This window comes from Coregonus clupeaformis, chromosome 31, assembly GCF_020615455.1.
Source record: "Coregonus clupeaformis isolate EN_2021a chromosome 31, ASM2061545v1, whole genome shotgun sequence".
NCBI lineage: Eukaryota > Metazoa > Chordata > Actinopteri > Salmoniformes > Salmonidae > Coregonus > Coregonus clupeaformis.
Window position 1 is genome coordinate 18435890 of NC_059222.1, and position 16553 is coordinate 18452442.

Sequence of the window (16553 nt, forward strand, 5' to 3'; positions counted from 1 at the left end):
GAAGTTTGCGACCTTATTTTTCTTCAATAGTGATTTGAATTGGTCTTCATCCTCATGCTTAAAAAGACTACTTTGCAGTTGTCTGCTGAGACTGGCATGATATGAGATGAAAATCTAGGGACATCATTCCTCCCTTTGCAACCCTCCCCTTTCCCACGAAATGAGTCAGACACGTCCTAGTGGGAGAAGCCATAACATGCATTTTAGTGTATGGCTTCAGTGAAGGGGTTGTGTTATCAGTGTCTGGCTAAGTTCCGATTATCTCTCCTTTGGCCCTTTCACTTGGTCATTTCCCTTCACTGATTTGAAAATAAATGATGGGTATAAGGAATATGGTGGAAACTCCCTCTAGCCCATGCCTCCACCAATTCAATGCGTTTAGATTTGTGGGAAGTAGTGAACGAGTGTACACTTCAGGAGAAAATAGATATTATTGGGACGCACCCTCTCTTTGCACCAGCTTCCTTGTTTCATACTGCCTGTATTTTAAAAGCATACTCATTAGAAGGTCTAGGATACACCCACTTAACCTTTTCCCAGATCTATTTGTTTTGTCCTGCCCAGACCCAGGGTACACCCACTTAACCTGGTCCCAGATATATTTGTGTTGTCCTATGGTGGTTGTCAAGACCGCACAAACAGATCTGGGACCAGGCTAACCCCCTGCTAGTCACTAACTCGACACTGTTGTCATGTAATGAACAACCAGCTAAACGCTTCATTCACAGGCTTCTATAGATTTAATTCCTTGCAGGTCCAGTTTTGACAGATACCATTAGGGGCCTGTAGTGTTTTATAGGATTTCAGTGGGAGAGGAGTGGGTTTTATTAGCCTGGGCCCAGATCTATTTGTGCTATATAGCCAACAATGACCATAGCAGTTGGCAAGACGACAAAAACAGATCTGGGACCAGGCTTGGTTAAATTTTTATAGCTTTCTCAATTCTCATAGGGAGTGAGTAACTGTGTTACTGTGTTACTGTGTTTCTGTGTTTTCCATCTCTCTCATCAGGTTGGCATGTTAACCACAACTCCTACCAACGAGGAAGTAAGTTTGTCTCGTTCTTCTTGACCCAACTATTCTTTAAAGTTTGTTCCTTTTCCCATCTTTCACAGGGCTAGTCTCTTTTTTTTCCTGAAAAGATGGACTAATGAACTCCAGATTATCACACTGTGGACAATTACACTGAATAGAATGAGTGCTACGTAATAACATGTTAATACAATCTAGTTATACTAGTGTAATTACAACACCGGTATAAGAGCAATTTCATGTAAAGTTGTTGTCGTCCTCTCTGTGTGTATACAGGTGGGAGACGAGGAGTCCAGAGAACAGCTGATCAAGACTCACTACATGGCCAGAGTAGGAGAGCTCACCACACAGCTACAGGTCTCTGACAGCAAGGCTGTTAACTTCCACGCTGAGGTGAGAGAGAAATTATGTACTGGATCTATTTCCCATTCATAAACATAGCAACCCATCCAGAACTATTATTTCCTATTGAATGTAAAAGGATGTGTAGCTCTTATTTTGTTGGTGGATACATGGGAGATATGGGGAACAAAGTCACACACGTGTGCGCTCAATTTAGACGCTGCTATACAGAAGACCAACTAACTAGTTGTACAGTCACTCAACCTTTTCCCCGCACGTCTTCCTTCCTCTAGTACATACAGTGGGGAAAAAAGTATTTAGTCAGCCACCAATTGTGCAAGTTCTCCCACTTAAAAAGATGAGAGAGGCCTGTAATTTTCATCATAGGTACACGTCAAATATGATAGACAAAATGAGATTTTTTTTTCCAGAAAATCACATTGTAGGATTTTTAATGAATTTATTTGCAAATTATGGTGGAAATAACTATTTGGTCAATAACAAAAGTTTCTCAATACTTTGTTATATACCCTTTGTTGGCAATGACACAGGTCAAACGTTTTCTGTAAGTCTTCACAAGGTTTTCACACACTGTTGCTGGTATTTTGGCCCATTCCTCCATGCAGATCTCCTCTAGAGCAGTGATGTTTTGGGGCTGTCGCTGGGCAACACGGACTTTCAACTCCCTCCAAAGATTTTCTATGGGGTTGAGATCTGGAGACTGGCTAGGCCACTCCAGGACCTTGAAATGCTTCTTACGAAGCCACTCCTTCGTTGCCCGGGCGGTGTGTTTGGGATCATTGTCATGCTGAAAGACCCAGCCACATTTCATCTTCAATGCCCTTGCTGATGGAATGAGGTTTTCACTCAAAATCTCACGATACATGGCCCCATTCATTCTTTCCTTTACACGGATTAGTCGTCCTGGTCCCTTTGCAGAAAAACAGCCCCAAAGCATGATGTTTCCACCCCCATGCTTCACAGTAGGTATGGTGTTCTTTGGATGCAACTCAGCATTCTTTGTCCTCCAAACACGACGAGTTGAGTTTTTACCAAAAAGTTATATTTTGGTTTCATCTGACCATATGACATTCTCCCAATCCTCTTCTGGATCATCCAAATGCACTCTAGCAAACTTCAGATGGGCCTGGACATGTACTGGCTTAAGCAGTGGGACACGTCTGGCACTGCAGGATTTGAGTCCCTGGCGGTGTAGTGTGTTACTGATGGTAGGCTTTGTTACTTTGGTCCCAGCTCTCTGCAGGTCATTCACTAGGACCCCCCGTGTGGTTCTGGGATTTTTGCTCACCGTTCTTGTGATCATTTTGACCCCACAGGGTGAGATCTTGCGTGGAGCCCCAGATCGAGGGAGATTATCAGTGGTCTTGTATGTCTTCCATTTCCTAATAATTGCTCCCACAGTTGATTTCTTCAAACCAAGCTGCTTACCTATTGCAGATTCAGTCTTCCCAGCCTGGTGCAGGTCTACAATTTTGTTTCTGGTGTCCTTTGACAGCTCTTTGGTCTTGGCCATAGTGGCGTTTGGAGTGTGACTGTTTGAGGTTGTGGACAGGTGTCTTTTATACTGATAACAAGTTCAAACAGGTGCCATTAATACAGGTAACGAGTGGAGGACAGAGGAGCCTCTTAAAGAAGAAGTTACAGGTCTGTGAGAGCCAGAAATCTTGCTTCTTTGTAGGTGACCAAATACTTATTTTCCACCATAATTTGCAAATAAATTCATAAAAAATCCTACAATGTGATTTTCTGGATTTCTTTCCCTCAATTTGTCTGTCATAGTTGACGTGTACCTATGATGAAAATTACAGGCCTCTCTCATCTTTTTAAGTGGGAGAACTTGCACAATTGGTGGCTGACTAAATACTTTTTTTCCCCACTGTACATGTACAGTGAGGGGGAAAAAGTATTTGATCCCCTGCTGATTTTGTACATTTGCCCACTGACAAAGAAATGATCAGTCTATAATTTTAATGGTAGGTTTATTTGAACAGTGAGAGACAGAATAACAAACAAAAAAATCCAGAAAAACGCATGTCAAAAATGTTATAAATTGATTTGCATTTTAATGAGGGAAATAAGTATTTGACCCCCTCTCAATCAGAAAGATTTCTGGCTCCCAGGTGTCTTTTATACAGGTAACGAGCTGAGATTAGAGCACACTCTTAAAGGGAGTGCTCCTAATATCAGCTTGTTACCTGTATAAAAGACACCTGTCCACAGAAGCAATCAATCAATCAGATTCCAAACTCTCCGCCAAGACCAAAGAGCTCTCCAAGGATGTCAGGGACAAGGCTGGAATGGGCTACAAGACCATCGCCAAGCAGCTTGGTGAGAAGGTGACAACAGGTGGTGCGATTATTTGCAAATGGAAGAAACACAAAAGAACTGTCAATCTCCCTCGGCCTGGGGCTCCATGCAAGATCTCACCTCGTGGAGTTGCAATGATCATGAGAACGGTGAGGAATCAGCCCAGAACTACACGGGAGGATCTTGTCAATGATCTCAAGGCAGCTGGGACCATAGTCACCAAGAAAACAATTGGTAACACACTACGCCGTGACGGACTGAAATCCTGCAGCGCCCGCAAGGTCCCCCTGCTCAAGAAAGCACATATACAGGGCCGTCTGAAGTTTGCCAATGAACATCTGAATGATTCAGAGGAGAACTGGGTGAAAGTGTTGTGGTCAAATGAGAGACAAATCGAGCTCTTTGGCATCAACTCAACTCGCCGTGTTTGGAGGAGGAGGAATGCTGCCTATGACCCCAAGAACACCATCCCCACCGTCAAACATGGAGGTGGAAACATTATGCTTTGGGGGTGTTTTTCTGCTAAGGGGACAGGACAACTTCACCGCATCAAAGGGACAATAGACGGGGCCATGTACCGTCAAATCTTGGGTAAGATTTGCCCTCAGCCAGGGCATTGAAAATGGGTCGTGTATGGGTATTCCAGCATGACAATGACCCAAAACACATGGCCAAGGCTACAAAGGAGTGGCTCAAGAAGAAGCACATTAAGGTCCTGGAGTGGCCTAGCCAGTCTCCAGACCTTAATCCCATAGAAAATCTGTGGAGGGAGCTGAAGGTTCGAGTTGCCAAACGTCAGCCTCAAAACCTTAATGACTTGGAGAAGATCTGCAAAGAGGAGTGGAACAAAATCCCTCCTGAGATGTGTGCAAACCTGGTGGCCAACTACAAGAAACGTCTGACCTCTGTGATTGCCAACAAGGGTTTTGCCACCAAGTACTAAGTCATGTTTTGCAGAGGGGTCAAATACTTATTTCCCTCATTAAAATGCAAATCAATTTCTTAACATTTTTTACATGTGTTTTTCTGGATTTTTTTGTTGTTATTCTGTCTCACTGTTCAAATAAACCTACCATTAAAATTATAGACTGATCATGTCTTTGTCAGTGGACAAACGTACAAAATCAGCAGGGGATCAAATACTTTTTTCCCTCACTGTATATGTTCCTGCTACTATTTTGGTAACTTACTTCAGTCCTATAAGTCTTGTTCCAAGGGAAATGGAAATGGCAACAGTTGACTATACTGTAGTCCTACCTTGTTTCCCTGAGGAGACAATTTCTACTTTTTCTCTTCCTCTTTCGGTTCTCTCTATCCACTCTTTCTATTCTATCCTTTATTTCCAGCTGGACTGACACGGGTGTGCTCACAGGGAAATCATTCAACTTTTGCACTGTTGTTCACAGTCCCAGAACTACACTTGGATATATATTTTTTTACATCTAGAATTTTTTAATTTTTTTTTTTTTTTTACCTTGTTACATTCATCTACATTGGCATGAAATAAGTTGTGATGCTATAGTTAGCCAAGTCTAAATATATCAATGGGGCATTAGTAAGTATGTAGTAGTGACCGACTGCCACATGTCAACCCTCAGTGCTATGCATCACGGCAGTATGATTCCTCCTGATTTTGACTCTGTGTCTGACAGATGGGAAACTGGAAGTAGTGATTAGATGCTGGCTTAGATGCTCCCTAACAAAGTCACACTTTCTTTACTGTAGCAGAGTCAGTTAAGTTCAAACCCAAACATCATGTAGGCCTATATTTACATAGTTTTAGTGACGAGCATCCCATTTTGTGACTTCCAATTAGTTGAAGTGATCATCTGTGGATATGTTATGTTATATTTTGCATGTTTGTTTATTCTCTGTATCTCCTGTGTTGTAACTTCCCACCCCTAGTGTCGAGCCCTTGCCAAGCGTCTGGCTATCGCAGAGAAGTCACGGGAGACTCTGACGGAGGACGTCAAACTGGCTAATCAGAACATCACATGTCTGCAGGTAAACAACAACATCTGTTGTCTGACTGCCAGACTGAAAGAAACCAGCATATCCCAGATCCATTCTCTCACACACAGTATACATTCAGCTCCAGAGATGTTAGATCGGGTCCAAGTCCAGGCTCTGGCTGGGCCACTCAAGGACATTCAGAGACTTGTCCCGAAGCCACTCCTGCGTTGTCTTGGATGTGTGCTTGGGGTCATTGTCCTGTTGGAAAGTGAACCATTGCCCCAGTCTGAGGTCCTGAATGCTCTGGAGCAGGTTTTCATCAAGGATCTCTCTGTACTTTGCGCCGTTCATCTTTCCCTCGATCCTGACTAGTCTCCCAGTCCCTGCTGCTGAAAAACATCCCCACAGCATGATGCTGCCACCACCATGCTTCACCGTAGTGATGGTGCCAGGTTTCCTCCAGACGTGACGTTTGGCATTCAGGCCAAAGAGTTCAATCTTGGTTCCATCAGACCAGATAATCTTGTTTCTCATGGTCTGAGAGTCTTTAGGTGCCTTTTGGCAAACTTCAAGCGGGCTGTCATGTGCCTTTTACTGAGGAGTGGCTTCCGTCTGGCCACTCTACCATAAAGGCCTGATTGGTGGAGTGCTGCAGAGATGGTTGTCCTTCTGGAAGGTTCTCCCATCTCCACAGAGGAGCTCTGGAGCTCCTCAGAGGAACATCTCCTCTGATTGCTCAGTTTGGCCGGGTGGCCAGCTCTAGGAAGAGTGTTGGTGGTCCCAAACTTCTTCCATTTAAGAATGATGGAGGCCACTGTGTTCTTGGGGACCTTCAATGCAGCAGACATTTTTTGGTACCGTTCCCCAGATCTGTGCCTCCACACAATCCTGTCTCTGAGCTCTACGAACAATTCCTTTGACCTCATGGCTTGGTTTTTGCTCGACATGCACTGTCAACTGTGGGACATTATATAGACAGGTGTGTTCCTTTCCAAATCATGTCCAATCAATTGATTTTACCACAGGTGGACTCCAATGAAGTTGTAGAAACATCTCAAGGATGATAAATGGAAACAGGATGCACCTGAGCTCAATTTCGAGTCTCATAGCAAAGGGTCTTAATATTTATGTAAATAAGGTATATCTGTTTTTAATTTTTAATAAATGTGCAAACATTTCTAAAAACCTGTTTTCGCTTTGTCATTATGGGTATTGTGTGTAGATTGAGTATTTCTTTTTTTTCCTTCATCAATTTTAGAATAAGGCTGTATCATAACAATGTGGAAAAAGTCAAGGGGTCTGAATACTTTTCGAATGCACTGTATGTGAAAATTGCGCATTTCTATGTTTCCAATGACATCGGTGTGCATCGTGTGATTTTAACCAATTATGAGTAGTTGATGTCATTTTCCTCCTATTTTTTACTACAAAACATAGAAACGTGACATTTTCACATATGTTGATGTTTGGGTGGTACTGGCTCTACCTAGCCACAACATGTTCCTTTTCTTACAGGATGAGCTAGCCACGACCAAGAGGAGTTACAAGGAACAGCTCAGTATGATGAGCGACCACTTGTGCAGCATGAACGAGACCCTCAGCAAACAGAGAGAGGAGATCGACACACTCAAACTGGGCAGCAAGGTATAGAGTCCCCTCACACCCCACTCACTTCCTACAAACTGTATGTTGACTGCTACTATATTGATGAGGTCTTTCTTGCAAAACAGATTTGATCTCTTTGAGACTAACCTTGATAAGTTAAGGTTCAATAAAAAATGTCACTCACTGGCCCACACAGCAAGAGAAGCAGTACTAGGTCAGGTTATGCTGACATGCTGTGTAGACATATCCCAGTAACAAACTACTGTCCATTGTGAGGGGAGCCGGGATGTGCCAGTGGGGGATGGGGGGCCAGTGGGGGATGGGGGGGACAGCAGGGTCTGATAGGAAAAGCACCTGCTGGAGTCTGAGGCTGACATCTGAACAATTCATTACTGTTTGGCTGGGCTGCTAAAGTAGATGAAGAGGCCTTCTGTTAAAACTCACTTCTCTTAAAACACTTCTGAAATGAGAGTGCATGTGGGGCAGTTTCAGGACAGAAGGCGTGTATAAGTTCTGAGGGTATGGATTTCACCAAACCTAGCTATTGTGTGTGAATGTCAGCACTTGACTGCCACCACAAGCCAATTCAACCTGAATACAATCCAAGTGTAAAGAAATAAAACGACGACATGATTAGCTGTGAGTGAAACTCTAGAATGGAACGAACAATGTTTCAAAACCAAGACACATTCATGGGGTTTCTTTCATGAGTGATCACTGGTCACGTACTAACACCACAATCTTATTCAAAGAAGGGCTACCCCAAATGAAGTTACTGCATGTCCAAATGCCATTACTATCTCCAGATTACAGTACCAGAGCAGAAGTGTTGAGACTTGGACTAGCTCTCCTGCTTTTGCTTTATCGTTTTAATGTTAATTAAAAAGTGTATTGTGAGTCTTAGTTTACCATGCATGATATATAACTTCACCTCATTCTGCCTTTTCCAGGGAAACTCCAAACTCCTGAAGAAGGGTCGGTAGGAAGGTCTATTGGGAAACTGGCACCATTTTGGATCGGCAGAGCACCCTGGACTGAGGGAAGAGCTGTACTATGGGACCACCCACCCACTACAGTCCTGTCAGCTCCACACCACCCCAAGATGGAGGACCCTGTTAACTTCTCCTCTATCAGAGGGTGGGCTATTGGGGAGTGTCTCTGATACCACTCTGCTTAACTAAAATAAGCTGTTTTTATCTAATGTGTATTTCTAATTGACACAGATAATAACTTGTGTAAAGTGCTTCCCAACCTGTGACGGAAGCAGCTGCTTGACCCTTTGACCTTTGGTTTGAGGGAGGTAAAGGAAAAATTTAAGAAGGAAATAAAATATTTTTTCCCCACCAACTAGTGAGGTCATGGATGCTCACTAAAGTCAGGGAATGAAGACCACCAGGGCCTGTGTGTGTCTTCTCTCTCTCTCTTCTGTCTCTGTGTGCTAAGCGTGGGAATGACGGAAATATGCATTACTCAAATTGCTATTAAGTGGGAAGAGGAGATCATACAAGCGAGTGAATGTGTTAACGTTTGTGTATGTGCGTGCCTGACTGACTGTGGGTTTTCATTATGCAAGAAAATGTATTCATCTAATACTGTGAATCTTGACTTTCGTGCCAGGCTTTGAGTGGGACTGAAACTAATGTAATCTTTCCATGTATTATGTTTAGTTTTTTTTTCTTTCAATGAGAATATTTGTGCAAATGTTGTGACTTGAGGGACTATGTTTGTTATGTTTACCACAGTCTTCTGTTTGAAGAAGGGCTGCCCCTGATTAAATCAAGGAATGAGTAACAAATTACACACACTAGCCTCTGATGCCCAGGCTTTGCTAGACACAAACACACACATTCCCTTAACCAGATATGCCATCTGTCCTCTAGAACGGATGGAAGAATCCATACACTCAAGTAGCATTGATGACCTTACTAGCCAGAGGGTGGGGATAGATAGACAAGGGCTACCTCCCAAATGGCATTCTAATTCCATATTTACTGCACTGGCTTTGGTAAAAAGTAGTGCACTATATATATATATATATATGTGTATGGAATAGGGTGCCGTTTTGGAAGTAGTTCAGGGGTGTATTCCGTGAGGTGAAATGTTCAGAGTGTGATGTTGCAGACAGAAATGCAGTGACATAGAACTGATTGGGGAATCGTGACAGATCTATTCTAACATGACAGAACTGTTCTACATGATACATTTCTATCTGAACTAAATGTTCTGTAACGTTGCACTGTTCTGAACTAGGCACAAGGTAGAGTTCATAAAATGGTGACCATTTGTCTGTGATGTTTCTGTAGTGTGTACAGTCAGGGAAAAAAGTATTTGATCCCCTGCTGATTTTGTACGTCTGCCCACTGACAAAGAAATGATCAGTCTATAATTTTAATGGTAGGTTTATTTGAACAGTGAGAGACAGAATAACAACAACAAAATCCAGAAAAACGCATGTCAAAAATGTTATAAATTGATTTGCATTTTAATGAGGGAAATAAGTATTTGACCCCCTCTCAATCAGAAAGATTTCTGGCACCCAGGTGTCTTTTATACAGGTAACGAGCTGAGATTAGGAGCACACTCTTAAAGGGAGTGCTCCTAATCTCAGTTTGTTACCTGTATAAAAGACACCTGTCCACAGAAGCAATCAATCAATCAGATTCCAAACTCTCCACCAAGGCCAAGACCAAAGAGCTCTCCAAGGATGTCAGGGACAAGATTGTAGACCTACACAAGGCTGGAATGGGCTACAAGACCATCGCCAAGCAGCTTGGTGAGAAGGTGACAACAGGTGGTGCGATTATTTGCAAATGGAAGAAACACAAAATAACTGTCAATCTCCCTCTGCCTGGGGCTCCATGCAAGATCTCACCTCGTAGAGTTGCAATGATCATGAGAACGGTGAGGAATCAGCCCAGAACTACACGGGAGGATCTTGTCAATGATCTCAAGGCAGCTGGGACCATAGTCACCAAGAAAACAATTGGTAACACACTACGCCGTGAAGGACTGAAATCCTGCAGCGCCCGCAAGGTCTCCCTGCTCAAGAAAGCACATATACAGGGCCGTCTGAAGTTTGCCAATGAACATCTGAATGATTCAGAGGAGAACTGGGTGAAAGTGTTGTGGTCAGATGAGACCAAAATCGAGCTCTTTGGCATTAACTCTACTCGCCGTGTTTGGAGGAGGAGGAATGCTGCCTATGACCCCAAGAACATCATCCCCACCGTCAAACATGGAGGTGGAAACATGCTTTGGGGGTGTTTTTCTGCTAAGGGGACAGGACAACTTCACCGCATCAAAGGGACGATGGACGGGGCCATGTATCGTCAAATCTTGGGTGAGAACCTCCTTCCCTCAGCCAGGGCTTTGAAAATGGGTCGTGGATGGGTATTCCAGCATGACAATGACCCAAAACACACGGCCAAGGCAACAAAGGAGTGGCTCAAGAAGAAGCACATTAAGGTCCTGGAGTGGCCTAGCCAGTCTCCAGACTTTAATCCCATAGAAAATCTGTGGCGGGAGCTGAAGGTTCGAGTTGACAAACGTCAGCCTCAAAACCTTAATGACTTAGAGAAGATCTGCAAAGAGGAGTGGAACAAAATCCCTCCTGAGATGTGTGCCAACCTGGTGGCCAACTCCAAGAAACGTCTGACCTCTGTGATTGCCAACAAGGGTTTTGCCACCAAGTACTAAGTCATGTTTTGCAGAGGGTTCAAATACTTATTTCCCTCATTAAAATGCAAATCAATTTCATAACATTTTTGACATGCGTTTTTCTGGATTTTTTTGTTGTTATTCTGTCTCTCACTGTTCAAATAAACCTACCATTAAAATTATAGACTGATCATGTCTTTGTCAGTGGGCAAATGTACAAAATCAGCAGGGGATCAAATACCTTTTTCCCTCACTGTATGTATGGATGTGCACTGAGGAGAACTATGGGTGTGTCCCAAATGGCACCCTATTTCCAAATAGTGCATTACTTTTGACCAGAGCCCTATGGACCCTGGTCAAAAGTAATGCACTATATAGGGAATAATGTGGTGTCATTTGAGACATAGAATGTGTAGCATCACAGTCTCCAAACCCATGTTTTATGTATGGATGAAAAAGGGTTGTGAATATAATACTCCTTTTGAATCATGTTCAATGTACATTATTCTATTGTGTACTTTTTAAAAGTAATATACTAGAAAACAAAGGCATTCATTCTACGTTCCAGAGATATTTGGAAATATGTCTATTGAAAGGTAATACACACGCAGAAAGGTCCACTCTCTTGGAATTCCAGTGAGACTGTATCACTGTTTGTGGACGGCACATTACAATTGTATTATCGGCATGTTGGCAAGCTAGTCTACCCCTTGTCTGGTAATGTGTAGCGACGTCTCTAACAAACAGTTTACAGTTAACAGCAGGGTCGTGTTCATTGGGGTATACCGTAGCAAAACTTTTAGCAACGGAAAAGGAAAGTCCAGATAGTACATTGCTGTTTCACCCAGTTTTGGAACATTTTCTTCCATTTTGTATCTACTTAACACACTCCTGGACTCTTCTTGCTTGTGTGTTCTAGTGAGGCTTTGACCGATTTGAATAGGTTTTGACCAGTTTGGACGCTTCTAACAGGTTTTGACCGGTTCTAACGTGTTCAGTTCAGCCACCAGGTTTACCAATAACGAGATCTCTACTATACCTGCCGGTGGATCTTTATATGATGAGAATTCAAGAGGTTTGCCAACATGCCCTATACTACTGAAACTTGTAAAACAATGTAATCTGACTGACCAACAGATTGCACATATGAATGCATATGTGAAATAAATAAAGAGCTCAATATTATTTGTTTTGTGTTAGTATTACTAGTACTTAGTAATGACGCACCACAAAGTTGAAAACTTCAGAATTATTCAGGATATCATTTTGACAGGCCACTGTAGATTTATGAAGTTAACTTCCAATGTTATATGGCAAACAAACTTGTTAACTATATGCGTTAACTATGTCCACAATGTTCCCAATCCCAAAGAATTCAGGCAACACTAGCAGCCAGAACCAAACACACTTTCACTTACACACCAGCACCCATTTACTCTCACATTATAATAGTTGGCATGGCCAGGATGATGGCCCTTACAGGCTTCTGTTGCCAGCTGCACTGTTACTTCTTCAGCAAAGAACAGGATCAACTGTAACCCTGATCACATTCCATATTGTCAGTCTGCCCTTGGCCCACTGTGACTGGATGTTCTCATCCAAATACTCCTCTCTCTCTCTCTCTGTGACTGAATGTTCTCATCCAACTACTTTCTCTCTCTGTTTGCATTGTGTTCATTTTGGGTCTGTTCCCAAGGGGCTAAATGACCTTTTATTGTGTTAGGCTATGGGTTGGCCATAACCCCATAGCCATCCTCCTCCCCTCTGTGAAAAGTGCTATGTTGTCCCCTGTTTATCCACCCTCCTCCACTCATCTTTTATGGGACAGAACAGGGGCAAACCACTTCAGTTGTGAGTTTATTGGTTTAATTTAGTGTGTGTGCGCGCGAGTGCCCTTTTGCATGCGTGTTTGTGTATGTGTGCACTTTTGCATGCTTGTGTGTGTGTGAGAGAGAGTGTTTATTGTCTGGACCAGCTCCAGATGACAGTGCACTTCAATGACAATTCTCTCCCATCCTACCGCTGACCCCTCCCTTGGTGAGTAGTCTCTATAGTCATCTACTCCTTACTGTCCCACCCTAGCATCAGACCTCTGTCACTGTGTGAACCACTACCCTTTTCTTCTCATGGAGTCATATGAACATGTCTGCCAGAATTCAGCTCAAATGCTCTCCCACTCACACACACAGCTCAAATCTCTTTCCTTCTCTTTCTCTCTTCAGATTTTCATCTTTGGTCATAATTTATAGGCTAGACTCTCCAGTCTCCATAGCTTGTAACTAGGCCTACCCTTCTGATGTAACTAGGCCTATCCCACTGTGCTGTAAACAAGTTGACAGGGCTGGGGAAGAGGTTAATTGACAGACAACCCTGTACTTGTCCTAATCCAAATTCTCGTGAGTCAGAATGTGCTTTACTACTTATTTCATTACCGTTTTATTTAGTTGGAGGAAGTCAACAAAAAATATTATATTCATAAAGCTTCGAACTAGGCTATCCAGCTGATTGCAGTGGCGACAATGTAACGCGTTGAGGTGATATCATTCGCTACTTGCAAAGTAACGTTGAAGTAGGCTAATGGCTGGCTGCGCTTTCAACATTGCAGCCTAATGTTTTATCCTTTGTGTTATTGTAGCCAAACCATAAGCTTTGTCTACTTCACGGGCGACGCATAACATCGGCAAAAACAAACTCCCTGTCACGCCAAAAGCATCGTCATCATTCGGTTAGATGTGGGAGGAGAATATGGGCATCCTCTGTTCATTCCTTCACTCGCTCCACTTCATTTCTCTAGCAGGGACGTCCCGTTAACGGGAGGGCTGAAAGTGGATAGCAAATCGGCAGCATTCTCGCTCGCTCCCTCTGCCATTTTGAGAGAAACCAGTCGGCCTCGCATATAGGGATTTATGCTGTTTTAACGGAAAATAAGAATCATGACCTGATTGTTGTTATTTCGGGATTTGTGGAGAACGTGAGTATTTTTTTCTCTCTTTACAAGTTTCCTCCAGAAAGTCAATTGACAACTTCCGTCTCATTGCTCCGTCAAAGCAACCTACTGTAGAAGAAGCAAGCAAGGCTACAACAATAGCCAACTTCTGTTTTGGGATCAACTTGTTACCATAAAGTTGTCTATTCTATTCCATTTTTATTATATTCTTAGGAACAAATCGAATCTTGACGATTATGAACATTTACCTTTCTTGAACGAGTGGAATTTGCTTTTATAACGGTAGCATATAATTAACCATTTAAATCTCAAGTCATATTCTTTGCTGACAAACTACAACGAAAGTCATAGGTCGAATGACAAAACGACAAATGCACAGGTAGGATAGCCTAATTCTCCTTTCGTGACATTGCATTGCAAAACAGGATCGTTCCTGTCCCGATGTTGAGACCACAGTTCCTCCGGCGGTAATGAGTCATGGACGATCACAGCACGGTTGAATTGTTACAGAGACCAATGCACAGTCTGCGTTGTAGCAAAACATGGAAAAACAACGATTGTCGCTATGCAGTGTTTCACAGAAGGATGCGGTAGGCCTACAGGCAGCGTCAATCTTCAAACCACTAGGTCAGCTGTCACTCAAATAAACATTATTGTACACTGGACAGATAGACTTGGCTTATCTCACTCAAAAGCTATACATCAGCTGTAGCAGAGACACTTTTAAACAGGATGGTGCCCACACATAGTGCCTGCTAAACATTTATTGGTTGATAAGCATAATAGTAGTTGTAACCTACAAATGTAAATATTTAACTTGTAACGTATATTATTTGAGGTTTAAAAAGGCTTCTGAAGTTTAATTTCCAATTTCCAATTTCAGACATTCCCTTCCGAAAAAAGTATCAACCCCTACAAAAATGTCCATTAATTATAATCCACATAATATTTCACATGACCTGTTGTTGCAGGATTATTTTCCTGTTGTAGCAAACTGGCTCAAATTAAGATACTATATCTGTACAGTTATTTGACATTGGCATGAAAGGAAAATATTCCACTCTAAATTAAAAGGGGCAATCTGCATTTGCTACATACATTTTTAGACTTTTAAAGTATTGATACCCATTGATTCTGGAAGACTATAATTTATAGATGCCTCATTAGCTTAGTTCAACTGTTGTACACCATCAGAACCCAAAATATGAGCTTGTTTTACTCCTTTGTAAACAATGTAAATGTAAACAAACAATGTATAGAAATAAATCATCTCACACACACACACACACAAGATTGATATAAAATATTTGCTACAGAAATAATGCTTATAATATGGGGCATTGAAAAATTAGCCTTGTGCAGACTCTGCCACAAGGAAACAGAATCAATAGAACATATTTTCTGGTACTGTCCATCGGTGGTCTATCAGTCAGGTCCAGGAATGGTTACCTCATAATATCAAAATATAGAGAAAATAAACATAAATAAATAAGGGGGATTAGAAATTATGCAAATTAAATTGATAGAATCTACACTGAAGAAAAATAAATGCAAAATACAACAATTTCAAAGATTTGACTGAGTTACAGTTCATATAAGGAAATCAGTCAATTGAAATAAATTCATTAGGCCCTAATCTATGGATTTCACATGACTAGGAATACAGATATGCATCTGTTGGTCACAGATACCTTTAAAAAAAAAAGTAGGGCGTGGATCAGAAAACCAATCAGTATGTGGTGTGACCACCATTTGCCTCATGCAGCGCGACACATCTCCTTCGCATAGAGTTGATCAGGGTGTTGATTGTGGCCTGTGGAATGTTGTCCCACTCCTCTTCAATGGCTGTGTGAAGTTGCTGGATATTGTCAGGAACTGGAACACGCTGTCGTACACGTCGATCCAGAGCATCCCAAACATGCTCAATGGGTGACATGTCTGGTGAGTATGCAGGCCATTTTCAACTTCCAGGAATTGTGTACAGGTCCTTGTGACATGGGGCTGTGCATTATAATGCTGAAACATGAGGTGATGGCGGCAGATGAATGGCATGACAATGGGCCTCAGGATCTCATCACAGCTTTGCTTTATCTTGGCCAGGTCGCAGTTGTAAATGAGAACTTGTTCTCAACTGGCTTACCTGGTTAAATAAAGGTGAAATAAAAAAAATAAAAATAAAAACAGTATCTCTGTGGATTCAAATTGCCATCGATAAAATGCAATTGTGTTTGTTGTCCGTAGCTTATGCCTGTCCATACCATAACCCCACCGCCACCATGAGGCAATCTGTCATAACGTCTGCCATCTCCCCGGTACAGTTGAAACTGGGATACATCTGTGAAGAGCACACTTCTCCAGCATGCCAGTGGCCATCGAAGGTGAGCATTTCCCACTGAAGTCGGTTACGACGCTGAACTGCAGTCAGGAAAAGAGCCTGTTGAGGACGAAGAGCACGCAGATGAGCTTCCCTGAGACAGATGGTTTCTGACAGTTTGTGCAAAAATTATTTGGTTGTGCAAACCCAGTTCATCAGTTGTCAGGGTGGCTGGTCTCAGACGATCCTGCAGGTGAAGAAACCGGATGTGGAGGTCCTGGGCTGGCGTGGTTACACGTGGTCTGCAGTTGTGAGGCCGGTTGGACATACTGCCAAATTCTCTAAAACGAGGTTGGAGGAGGCTTATGGTAGAGA

At 42.5% G+C, this 16553-nt stretch overlaps 1 protein-coding gene across 1 annotated transcript in view; it reads left to right on the plus strand.

Annotated features, from left to right (window-relative positions):
• The window catches only part of LOC121547679 (protein phosphatase 1 regulatory subunit 21-like), a 36215-nt gene extending 27157 nt beyond the window's left edge, over nt 1–9058 (plus strand). Inside the window, exons 17-21 of the mRNA XM_041859061.1 lie at nt 1012–1047; nt 1309–1425; nt 5608–5706; nt 7171–7299; nt 8211–9058. Coding sequence (XP_041714995.1) covers nt 1012–1047; nt 1309–1425; nt 5608–5706; nt 7171–7299; nt 8211–8243 — 414 coding nt within the window. The 3' untranslated portion in view covers nt 8244–9058. The remainder of the gene's footprint in view (nt 1–1011; nt 1048–1308; nt 1426–5607; nt 5707–7170; nt 7300–8210) is intronic.
• The last annotated feature ends 7495 nt before the right edge of the window (nt 9059–16553 follow it).